Raw genomic sequence first — 12,639 nt, 5'->3', positions numbered from 1 at the left:
GCTTTAAAAATGTGTGCCCTGTTTGACTGTGGAGTTTAAATGGCTTATAGCGAAATGGCTAATATCAAGTTAAAAGGCAAATTTGAGAACTTGGAATTAATTGCATAAAGGAAAGGGAAAAAAACATATTCTTTTATTGGGCAATTAAGATTAAAGCCATGCCTTTACCTTGGATTTACTTTTTTATTTCTTTTGTTGCTTCACATTTCTCACCAGTGAAATGAGAAAAGTCCTGAGTTATTTCAGGAGTCCAAGATATTGAGTAATATTTGAAAATGACTGTAATGTTAAAGTGTGGATGGCCCTGGGAGTTACATGCTCTGTGTAACTTCCTGAAATTTGTCAGCTGGGGAGAGGTTGGCTGGTATGTGCAAAAGGCAGATTTATAAAAGAAGTTCTCAGTAGACAGGGCTGTTTGTATCTGCTAGGAAGGTAATGTGTTAAAAAGAATGCAGTTTTGGAAAAGAATTCCACAATATATTACTAATTGTTTAGTTTGAGTTTGGTTTTCTCCTGATCTATTTTGTTTTCTGTTTTTTTGTTTGTTTGTTTTCTTGTTTGTTTTTTTCTGAAATGTTTTTTTTTTTCAGTCCCTGTACATCCCAATTCTGATTTCAGATACTTTCTTTCTTCATTGCAGATGTTTTCTCTGGGGGGGTTCACCCCCTTCTTTTGTCTTATACTGCCTTCTTAATGAAAACACCTGTCTGTAGTGTCTTGTTATTCATTTTTTTGATCTGCATATCCACAAAGTACTTAGCGTGGGACCAGACATAGGAAATACACCAATATTTCTGTTTTACTTCCCATAAATTCCCTAATAGCCTCATGTTGTGGCAGCAGTTTTAGTAATTTTATTGGAATGATTTCCAGGTTGAGATTGTGGAAAAGAGGAGGATTTTAGCAGTGCATAAATAGCTATTCTGGAATCAGAAGTGGTTTTAAGAATGACAGCCTCCTATTTTCCATAAGTTCAGCTCTTGGGGCACTGTGGATTGGAGAGCTCCATGTCCCTGGAGGAGCCCAGAGCTCAGTGGAAGAACCCAAGGGAGGGGAAAGGTCTCAAGCATTTAAATCTTTCGCTGCAATTCTGCAGAATTGTTCACTTTTTTTTTTTCCCACTTGGTTTTTTGCAAGTGCATCCTTTTCTGAATCAGAGGATAAAGTCCTTGTAAGACTCAGATTAGTATTTCTGTTTCACGCCTTCTCCAGAATGACAAAGATCATGCAGCATTAGGCTCAAAACCCTTCATTTGGACTTTCATGGTCAGCTGAATTGGTTTTCTTATCTTCCAGGTCATTGAGTTGCCCCATATATGGCCAAAGATTGTACTGGTGGTCTGAGGTCAATGAGGCCAAGTTCTCTTGAGACTTTTTGTGCCCCAGTAGATGGCTGAGTTATTCCTGCCCAAAGCTGTGAGGAGAAGGTCTTAATTTTCTCAGAACAGAGGATTGTTCTGGGACATCCCAAAGGTGCAGACTGAAAAAGATATAAATGAATGAGGTAGTGAGAAATAATCCAGTGGAAAGTGCATCTAGATCCTATACCTTGCAGGGATAATTACAAGACAGATTTAATTATATTAATACTTCATGATGCTTTAAAATAAAAAGCTCAAGGTTATCCTGTTTTCCATGATTCCCAACTGTTTTGCTGCAAGCTTGTCTTATTTTAGCTTAGCTAAGGAACAAGCTTTTAATATACTTGAAAAAATAGGAGCTGTCATTGACAGTGACAGACTCTATAGCGTGGCTTTACATTTTAACAATTGAATGCTTTGCCTCTAAATGTCATATATTGTTTTGTTAGTGAATCACTGAGTCCACGACATCATAAAAATTCAATTTATTTCCTTTTTACCAACAGCGCTATTTTTACATATGATTATATTTATTGCAATAATTAAGGGGAATGCCAGGTTCATAAATACCCAACTGACATATTTCACATAGATACACATAGAGTACTTTGTTCAATAAAGAATGGGTTGTAATTTCCTTGATTTTACACCTTTGATAGGATTTCATTTTGTAAGAACATGGACTTTCTGAAATGGCAACCGGTTTTTGAAAGCTTACATTTTCTTTCTTCAGTTAAATACTAAGTGATTGTGCTTTCAAGAAATCTTGTGAACTGAAATAAGCATTATTATGCCTCTTAGGGATCAGACAATGTGACCAGTAATCAGTAAAGGCTTACAGCAGCTATTTTGGCTTGTAAATTAAGATGAGTACATTTTTACACATCTTAGCATGTAAAAAGTTATAGTGCCACTGTTGCTATTACGTTTCAGATGAGCTTAACTAAAAGCTGCCTTTGTGGCTAACTCTTAATTTTGAATGGTCCAGGTGTTTGCCACATATGGAAAGTCAGTTTTAAGGATGAGCTGGTGGCTTTCACAGTTGAAATACTTCCATTACTTCAGTACTTTAGTGGAGTTCGGATTAATTAGATTCACCCCTGAATTTTCTTTCCCCCTTTGATCATTTTCATCAGTTAGGTTTGAGCCTTGCCTTCATGTCCTAGCAAACAAGGAAATGTTTATTCTGGAGGATTGCTGTTCCATCTACTGAGTCCTTCATCTAATCAAAAACTGCTCATCTGCTTTTTTGACTGGCATTAACATTAATGTTGACTGATGTCTCTGCAAACAGCTGGCTCATATATTTGCTTAATTAAATTACAGCATTTGCAGACTTTGGTTGATGTAACTCTCCATGCTACAAATGTGTCATTTCTCTCCTTCATTTTGTATCAGCGTTTGTGCATCTGCTGATGCAGACCCCTTGTTCACTTTACAGCGTTTAAAGTGTGAGTAAAGTGCAGTACAGTTTAATGTATAAGTGTAGTATGGCACAGTTTCCTTGTCAGCTGCATGCACAGTTTGAACCAGTCTTCCTGAAAATATTTTTAAAATCATTTCTATAGCCATAATTACCAATCCATGTGCTGGACACCTGACCTTCTTAGAAATAATTATCCTGATATATTTGCAGGACTGTTAGCAGGCAGCTTAGATTGGCAGTTTAATGTTAGTGACATTCAAGGCAGAAATTTTCTCTTATCACTAAATTTTCACTTGAATGTATAAACTGCTGTTTGCTACAGCCAAGACAAGGCATGCACAGGCCATAGGACTGAATTAAGGATTTCTTTTATATTAGGTCATTAAATAATTTCTATATAATATCACTGGTGAAACAGAGGAGTGTTTTCACTTTATTTTTTCAGATGGAATAGACTTTTGAAAGGCAGACCTGCCCTACAAATTCTTTTTTTTTCCTACCTTCCAAGTACAATTTCTGTACTTTTACCCCAACTCACAATTTCAATTGGTTTTCAGATCTTGTCTTTATAAAATTACTGTGTGTCTTTAATTTTCCTATCATGGCTATAAATTTAGGTTGAGCCAAACTGAAATAATTCCACGGCACAGTAACTGTTTCCACTCCCACATGGTTTATGTATCCAATGCTCATTAGGTGATTTACTGGCTGCTTCTGTAAGAAACTTTCATTGGAAGTATCACTGAGTGTGTCAGTGTTTTGCATCAAAGTGAACTGGTTACAGTTGTGTGATCAATTCATGGTTTTTTCTTAAGCAGCAAAACATTCAGGGTTTGATTGGTACCAAAAAAAACCACCTTTTCTGGGCCACATGGAATAAATACATTAAGATCATACTGTGTAATCCCCTAATAGCACGAATTTAAATACTAAGCATTATTAAATATGGTTTAATATTATTAGTCCTTTCATCCTTTTCATCTTTGTTCTAAGTGTCCAACAGTTACAGGTTGCTATTTGCTGCTGAAAGGAATTCTCTCTCTGTACTCTGTGCTGATACTTAGTGATTTATTTTAGGCATGTAAGTAGTTGAGCATTTATTGAAACCTGTGACCTTATTTTCCTTTTAATCTACAAAGCACTACTGAACTAGTTAGAAGTAGTGAAACTTAAGCCAATGAGGATTGACTTCTAAGTTGTTTTAAGGCACTGCACCAGGTTGACAGGATAAAATTGCATTTATGTTTACTTTCACTGAACATCCATAATCAGGAAGAGGCATAATAATCTGCTTTCATTTGAAATGTAAATAGTGAGGTCTGTATTTTAGTATAAGTCAATATTTGTATGTTTATACAGAGACAAATTTAAATGCAATCTTGAACTGATTTCCACTTGTGCAGACAACATTTTGCACTTCAGAAAAATTCTGTTAATGTTTTTACATAATGTCAGAATATCATATAGATTATTTTTCAGGGAGTAGTTTTTAGGGATGTGTGAGTAAGACAGCAGAAGTATGTATGTTCTCAAGACACACGTTACTATTGCTAACATCAGTATTCTCATATTTGCAGCTATACTCCCCTGTGCTTCAGAGTGTATTTTGTTTTCCATAATTTACATATAGCAATCGAGTCTGCTCTGCAACTTACATTGTAAACCACTAAGCTAATTCATGAAAGACAGAAGTCACCTGATAACCCAACCAATATTTTTCAGGGGTTTAAAAGAAGTAAAATATATCTTCATCTATTTTTTTTTTAAATTTTCTCAGTTCTGCATTTCTGACTTTTATTTCTTTATTTCTTTATGTAAACTTGAAACAAAATTAGTGGGATTTTTTCCACTATAGTCATAGATTTTTTTGGGTTGCCACAGAGTGAAGCATCAAATACGTGGTTTCTAAAAATTTACAGTCTCATTTTGGAATCTCCAGTCACTACTGGTTGTTCTGTTTAGTGGAAATTAAAATCTAGGTTTGACATTCTTTATCTCACAAAGATCCAGAAAACTTAAAGCTTTAATGCTGCAGTACACAGAAAAGAAAACTAACTGTCTTTAATGCTGTTTCTATTTATTCTGCAGTTTAATAATAATGCTCAGAATGTCAGTTGCTTTAATCATCTTGTCCAAGCTAACGTGAGGAACAAGAAGAAACTGAAAGAAGCTGTCTATAAAATCTCTGCTAAAGGAATTACGGATTACAAAAAAGGCTTTAGCTATGCTTTTGAACAGCTGCTAAATGTAAGTATTTAAGTAAGATCTCTCTGCTGCCATGTGAAGAAGAACTGGAATGTTCAGCAGGCCACTGCATGCTCCTTCATTGTGGAATGAAGTGCTAGAAGTGAAAACCTGTACTTCACAAGTAAATTTATCCCAGCTATGTTTTTGGTTTTTTTTTTTTTTTTTTTTTTGTCATTGCAGGTTCCCCAGCAGGTTGCTATGACTTTGGAATTAATTTGGTTTTCAATCTGTTGTACTGTTTTACTTCATTCATTCAGCTGGTTTTTCATCTAACGTGATTCCCAGTTAACATATACTTGTGGTAGTAGTTGACTTGCAGTTAATTTTAAAATTGAAAGATCTGTGTTACTGTGCTATTATTTAAATTGTTACCACATCATCTCCTAGCAATGCTTAGTTAACCTACAATTTCAAACTTATTAGAAGTCATAAATACTTTACCATGGTTTGAGCAAGATAGAGGGGTGGAAATGAGGTAGTTAATAGAGGAATGCTAGGCACCCGATGATGCCTAAGGAGTAGTATTCACTCACTGAGACTATTCTGATTCCTTTCTTTCTCATGTATAAAATGAATCATTTCCTCAGTAATTAAATGTGTTGTTTCTATGTTTTAAATACATTGCACTTTCTAATTTCCACGCAGGAACTAGCTTTTTGAATAGCAATGTTTCCTATTTATAGCAAAGTTTGGAGTTTTGTTAGTAAATTTTAAATGGTTCATGTAGTTATTTTAAAAAATAGTTCTACTTCTCCCCTGCCTGAAGTAGTAATACTATTTCTTAAACCTTAGTGTAAATAAAGCTGCATCGCTTTACAAGAGGTAAGGTATGGCTTAACAAGTAAGAAATATATTATTATCCTTGCTGGTTTTGGTTATGGTTTTTTGGGTTATTTTGTTTTTATTTTTTTAATTATTATTTTGTTTGCTTGTTTGTTTGTTTTTTTTGTTTGTTTTGTTTTGTTTTGTTTTTCTGAAATTCAAGACACTTCCCTGAAATTGCATATGCAGTTTAAAGCTAGATTGATGTAAAAAAAATCATAAGCTTTTTAAATTTTGATGGAGGAAAGGAAAATGCAATGTTTGTATGGGAATTTTCTCAGTATACCACTATTCAGAATAGCAGAGGGGTATGGCTGGGAAATGAGTAGGTGTCCTCTGCTGATGGTTATATAATACCACAAACAATATTTTGAAGTCTGTTGGACATTTTGCACCAGGCTGGATGACATTTTCCCCTTTTCTGTGCCTGTTGACATCTTATGCAGAGGGAACCAGGAAGACAAGAAATCTTACCAAATATGTTTCCTCATAACACTGATATTTTCTTACAGTTATGGACTACATTTGGTGCAGCACCAAGTACATACTTTGTGTACAGGCAACATTAAGAAAAGCTGAACACAGTGGAAGCCTGAAACTGGACTTTTTTTGTAGACTAAAGTATTAAAAAAATAATTAGGGATCAGTGTTAAAGTGGGACTGTCTCTTTTGTAGCTGGAGGCAAAAGTGTGATTAGCTTCACATGATCTCTGCAAGACTGGAAGTTATGGCTGGACATTATGGATTGCACAAGCTTCTGGATATGTGCTCATCCTCTCCAAATACTGGTGAATCATTTAACAGGAGGAGTAAAGGGCTGGTGATGGGTTTAGCCCAAGACTCTGGTGAAAAGATAATATAATATGGTGGTATAATACAGGATTAAATAAATAATAAAAAATATGTTTTGGGATGGTTTCCAGTTGTATATTTATGAATTCAAATAGTCCAATTGCTGTAAGGTCCATATAAATGCAATATTGCTCAAATTATCAAAATAATTTTATGGGTACTGTTTAGGGATGGTAATTTTTTAAAACAATTTTCCAGTACACCAAAGTAGAGTTTGGTACCATGAAAAAAATTGCTGTCTGATGTGTTCCTGAGTGGAAATAGGCACTTAAGTTTTCTAACATAATAATTCATGTGATTAGCAATAATCTAGATTCTATATTTTTAATTCAGCATTTTCCCATTATTTATTGTTACATTAACTTGCTATTTCATTGAAAATCATGTTGCTTCAACTTTAGCAGTTCAGGAGGGGTTTTTTCCCTTATACTGTAATGTCTATGATTTCTTAAAGGAAAAATAGTGAAAAATGCATTCCTAAAGTGTCGTGTCACAATATATAATTGTAACCTGCCACCTAAAGAGTTAATTTTAAAGTTGTGAAACTTGTATAAAACAAAAACAATTTTATAAAAGCTCAACAGTATAAAATGGATCATGTCTTGCTTGCCTGTTTGAAAGAAAAAGGTAAGATACGTATGGAATAGAAGCGAGACCTAAAACTGAATACATAGCCCAATCCCACTTGTATTGTTTTGTGGTTTAAGCTAAGGAGCTGTTTCTTGTCCTGGGGAAGCTCCTGTACAGAAAACACCTTCCCTCTGAGCTGTGGCCCATTGGACTTCTAAGGCAAACTGTTCACAAAAGTGATGAAATTACAACATCAGCTTTTCACAATCTGTTGTGGCTTCACTCTCTGAGCCAGTATCTCTCCATTTTAGACCGAAGGAGTGTGGGGAGATGAGGATGTATTTTAAATTCCTTAAAGATCATCTGGTTCCAACAGCCCTGCCATGGACAGGGGCACCTTCCACTAGACCAGGGTGCTCAGAACTCCATCCATCCTGGCCCTAAACACTTCCAGGGATGGGGTAATATCATATGATTTGAGTTCATTCATGTTCAGGTTTCCAATAATGTTTAGAGGCTAAAACCTTGGATTTTTTTTTTTGTCACATGACTTTAGTGTCTAAACAATGTAGTGCAAGTAAATGCCTTCCTGTATGAGGAGATAAAGCTGCTTTTTTTCTGATACAGATGTTAAGTAAACAAAAAAAAAGCCCTGGTTTTGTCAGTGAAAGCAAGGCCTATCTCAATTTCCCATTGCCAATAGTAGTGCTTATTTCAAAGTCCTCAGAAAAGTTCCATAATATGAGCAAGCTTTGGTCCCCTTCCTTGTCCCTCTGATCTTAGTTTGGTCTATATATTAAATCACTGTAAATGCAGGTGAATTTCTTTATTTATGAGGTATCCAACCCTACTTTATTACTTTTTTAATATCGAGAGAATTGCAGCCCAAAGCAGTATCTTGCAAGCTATATTTCACCAGCAAAAAATGGTCATAAATAATTTAATTCCAACTGAAACACAGTGTTCTGTTGAGGTTGGATAGAAGGTATTTATTTCAGGCAGGTTTTATATGTTGCTACATATAAGAGAATCTTCGGGCTTGTTTTCTTTTTTTTTCTTCTTCTTCTTGTGTTTCTCCCCAAAATTATTACATTTGAAAGTAGTTATTGTAAGAAAATAATTAATTCATCACTGAATATTGAACAGGAATTCGACCAGTTAGTAGAATGAAAAGTAGCAGAGGGGCGTGGGCTCATCATACCTGACCAGCCTGGGGACAGTCACTCTGAGTAAAAAGGGGGGGACTGGGGACTTTGTAAGGACAGCTGTCCTATTAATCTTCCTGGTTCTGGAGTAAATTCATATAGCAAACTTCAGACTTGTGGAAGGAGAAGTTGAATTTTTTTTCATTGGATCTCCAGTTTTAGTCTTTCACATCCAACTACTCAGAAGTAACAAGGTGTGTCTGACTGGGACCATTTGTATGCAACAAAAAAGGCAAGGAATGGCAGCAGAAGTAATAAGCAATTTGCTTAGACTAGGTTTTTAACTTTTAGCAAATACAGAAAGAGGAGCCAAAATCCATGCTCACCTCTGTTGATCTGGCTGTGGAACCATGTTTTTATTTCTTTGCAAAACACACTGTGTTTTTCTCAGGGGCTTTACTAGTTACTTTGATGAATTAGGAGTGAGAGGGGCTTCTTAATTCTATTTCAGGCTTGCTCTCCAGAAATAATGGAACACACTGTTTTTCAGCTCTGAGATGCAACATAATTGGAAAAGCAAGTGATGGAAAGATTTTAATAATCTAGGTGACCGTATCTTGGCTGCAATATATTATTTAAACCTTATTCTAAAATACTTTTCTAAAGGTTAGCTATGCACTTGAGAGTATTGCTAATTTTAAAAACAACATGAAAGAATTAAAGATTTGTAAGATGAAGCTCATTTTAAGGAAAAATGACAAAAAACATTTCAAAGCTTCTAAGGTGGATATCTTATAGGACACTTAAATTAACAGAGTTTTTATTCAAGCAGTCAGCTAGAAAGTTTTTGTGAGTAGGAGTCCAACAGAAAAAAAACACATATTCAGTAATTCATTACAGGTCCATTGTTCCCCAGTTTCCACAAGGAAAGTAATGATAAGGGGAAAAAAGTAAGGATGAGAAAAGATAATAGCAAAAATAATTAGAGATCCTCACTGTGCAAGTCCCATGCAGAACGTCTGTGGAGGAATGCTGTGGGGTTGCTGTGAGGAGAATGAGCTAAAGAGCTCCCCTCATGTTGGAGATGAATGGAACTAACAAATCTTTATTCCACTCTTGGGCCAGATCTGAAGTGCCTCATATTTAAGTATCATGGAACAGAAAAGTGGGTTTGTTTTATTTTATTTTATTTTATTTTATTTTATTTTATTTTATTTTATTTTATTTTATTTTATTTTATTTTATATTTTTTGTTCATAAGGGAGTATTGAATGAAATTCTAAAGCATTTTTCCATGTTTTGACGTTACCATGTTAAAGCAGTAAATATGTAGCTATAAAAGCCATCAGATATAACAGTTGTCACTCCTTATAGCCTGAAATGTAAAAACTCTTCTGTTTGTATCTCCTACAGCACAGTGTCTCCAGAGCTAACTGCAATAAGATTATTATGCTGTTTACAGATGGTGGTGAAGAAAGAGCACAAGAAATTTTCCACAAATATAATGAAGACAAAAAAGTAAGTGATATATGAAAGATTTTATTGTATGAAATACAACAGCATAAAGAGAAACATTAAAATATTGAAGTGAAAGAGAATTTGGTGTATGTATAGAGTACTTTTTTAAAAAAAACAAACTTATTAGTATTGATTCTTAGGACATTTAGAGCTTTTTCCATCTATAATATTTATTTGAATAATCATCAAATATATTTACTGTCTTACACTTTGGGACTTGTTGGTCTCAAGTGATGCAGAAGTACACTGTAAGACATAAAGAACTCAACTTTCTATTGACACTTTTCTTGCATCAATGTAATCCCTGATTTATCCAGCAGAAACATAGGTAGTTAAATGATAGGATATTTTTGTGTATCTCTGTCTCCTCACTGCAAATGTCTTCTATGTGCTTTTATTATTTGCCAGGCAAAGGCAAAATGAGAACTCAAGGTTAGAATCTGAATTTGAATAATTTGGGCAGGAAGAAGCCCACATTTTACCCAGTGAGGCTAATTATACCTTTGACTGTCTTAGCAAGAAGTGGGATGGCTTTTCTGCTGATGAAATTTGATCTGTGGTTCAAGCAGAATTATGGGTTTGACATGAGAATCCCTGGATGAGTTCTGTTGTTTGGAATAAATTGGATTATTAGCTGTGCTGGTTTTGGGTTTAATTTTTAAATCTAATCAAATTTCTGATCTGGCTTTTTGCATATTTAAAGATTTAAAAATGCAGGAGTGTGTGCATGAAATATAGCAGCTTTTAAAGTTATTTCCTCATAAATTTCAGTGCAAACTATTATTTATTATTAGAAGATTAATCACATTCTGAATAGAAATGGAATATGAGCTGAATTTGCACTGCAACTAAGCATTTACCTTTTCTAGTGCCTGGGGATGTGCCTACATCTGTAAGGTTTTGTGAGTTGTTTTTAGTTTTCAAAAAAGCAGTAAAAAGTTAGAATATGACTCATGAAGGCACTTCAGCAGTTGCCATGGATGTACATGCATGAAGCTGTGGGAGTATTACGTTGGCAATCCTCATATGTTTGAATTAATCCTTTCAAAAGCAGAGCTGGAAATGCAGTGCTCAGTTTGTATCTTGACCACTGATTCAGTCCCTGACCTTGAATAATCATTCTGCTGCTGCTTTGCAGCAGTGCTTCACATAGAATGATATGGTGGGGTTTAGCTAATCTTTGTGGCTGAGTTGAAAGTGCTTTTTCAACCGGGAATTGGGAGAAAGAATGGAAGTCCTAGCCCTGTGTGACACATAGGGCTGTACTCTGAAAATCTATGCAGAGATTCCTCTTCACATTTGGATGTGGTAGCTTTTTATCACATTACAGCAACAGCCATCAGCTATAGGAAACATATCCATAAGGGGGAAGATGTATGATCCATTTCTTATTTTTTTTTTCTTTTAATTTCTTGTATTAGGAGGAAAGTGTAGTAAAATATTCATTCCAAACAACAAAACAGATTTGGAGATTTATGATTTTAATCACATTATGGCAGTTGATTATTCTGTGAAGTATATCTACGCACTATACTTCTACTTAATCCTATATTAAATGAAATATAGGATTTACTAATTTTAAATGGTTATTTAATACTGCAAATTTCACAGCCAAGGGTTGGGGTGGTTTTATGTACACTGTTATATATAAAATACTATATACAGACACTTTCTTGTTACCTCCTGCGAGGGAGGATTTGGAGGTTTTATTGTAATCAGCAAATGTATAACGTCAATAATGGTCACTGTGTGTCAGTATAATATCATATGTAATTGAATGCATTGCTGATCCAGTGAAAGGCACATCTTCTACACTTGTTTATGGTCTATGCACCTGCAAGTTCAAATCTTAATTAACACTTACCTTTTGTCCCTTGTCTAATGGAGCACAGAGCTGCTAGATATCAGTCCTTTCTGGTTTTCTCCAAGGTGACATTGGAATTGCAGTACCAAGTTTATGCCGTTGTAATTTGAAGAACCATTTGCTTTCCCCTTATCACTTTCGATCAGTAACAATCCTTGTAGTGTTGAAGGGAAATTTATGGTTGGAGAACATCTAATGAGACTAAATTCTTTTTGAGGGGTCACAACGAAATCTTCCAACATCTTTCATAACATTCTAATATTTTTAAAAATAAGACTTACACACAATATGCTTGTGATAATGCTCTCCTTACTAAGGCTACGCTTGATTCCAGAATGATGACATGTGAATTCTTTTGTTGTTGCCTCTCTATGTAACTTAATGTTCATTCATTATCAGTAGAGAATAGCACAACTGGCAGACACATTCAAACATGAAAAATGCACATACACTTTTAATCTTTCTAAGCCATTATCCCAAGTACTGTGTTACCTTCTTAGATTGCAGAGTAGGCTAATTTCTTATATTAAATGATTAGATTTTAAAGATATGTGGGTGTAGTTTCTGTTGTCTTTATTGCAGTTAATTTATAATTTATTTCATAAATATCCAGTGAATTTTGGACTATGTCCATATTTGTCATTTTTAGAGGGACTATTCAATATAAGGTGCTAAAAAATTTTCTGTGTTTTACAGTGGAAGCAGTTGATGGTATAAATATGTATCAACATATGCATCTTCTTGCCTGTTCTGTATTTATTTACCCACTTGTCCTTGTGTTTTGCATAAAGCATATAAAAACATTTATTCTTATGTCATAGTCAGTCACCTAGG

The 12,639-nt window shown here is 34.7% G+C and overlaps 1 protein-coding gene across 3 annotated transcripts in view; it reads left to right on the top strand.

Moving 5' to 3' along the window:
* Positions 1-12,639, top strand: part of CACNA2D1 (calcium voltage-gated channel auxiliary subunit alpha2delta 1) — a 352,862-nt gene that overhangs the window by 272,017 nt on the left and 68,206 nt on the right. For all 3 annotated transcript variants that reach the window (XM_062491655.1, XM_062491654.1, XM_062491656.1), the window contains exons 11-12: positions 4,876-5,034; positions 9,837-9,941. In XM_062491655.1, the coding sequence (XP_062347639.1) occupies positions 4,876-5,034; positions 9,837-9,941 (264 nt within the window). The remainder of the gene's footprint in view (positions 1-4,875; positions 5,035-9,836; positions 9,942-12,639) is intronic.

This window comes from Cinclus cinclus, chromosome 4, assembly GCF_963662255.1.
Source record: "Cinclus cinclus chromosome 4, bCinCin1.1, whole genome shotgun sequence".
Taxonomy (NCBI): domain Eukaryota; kingdom Metazoa; phylum Chordata; class Aves; order Passeriformes; family Cinclidae; genus Cinclus; species Cinclus cinclus.
This window is presented reverse-complemented; position numbering and strand designations above follow the sequence as displayed.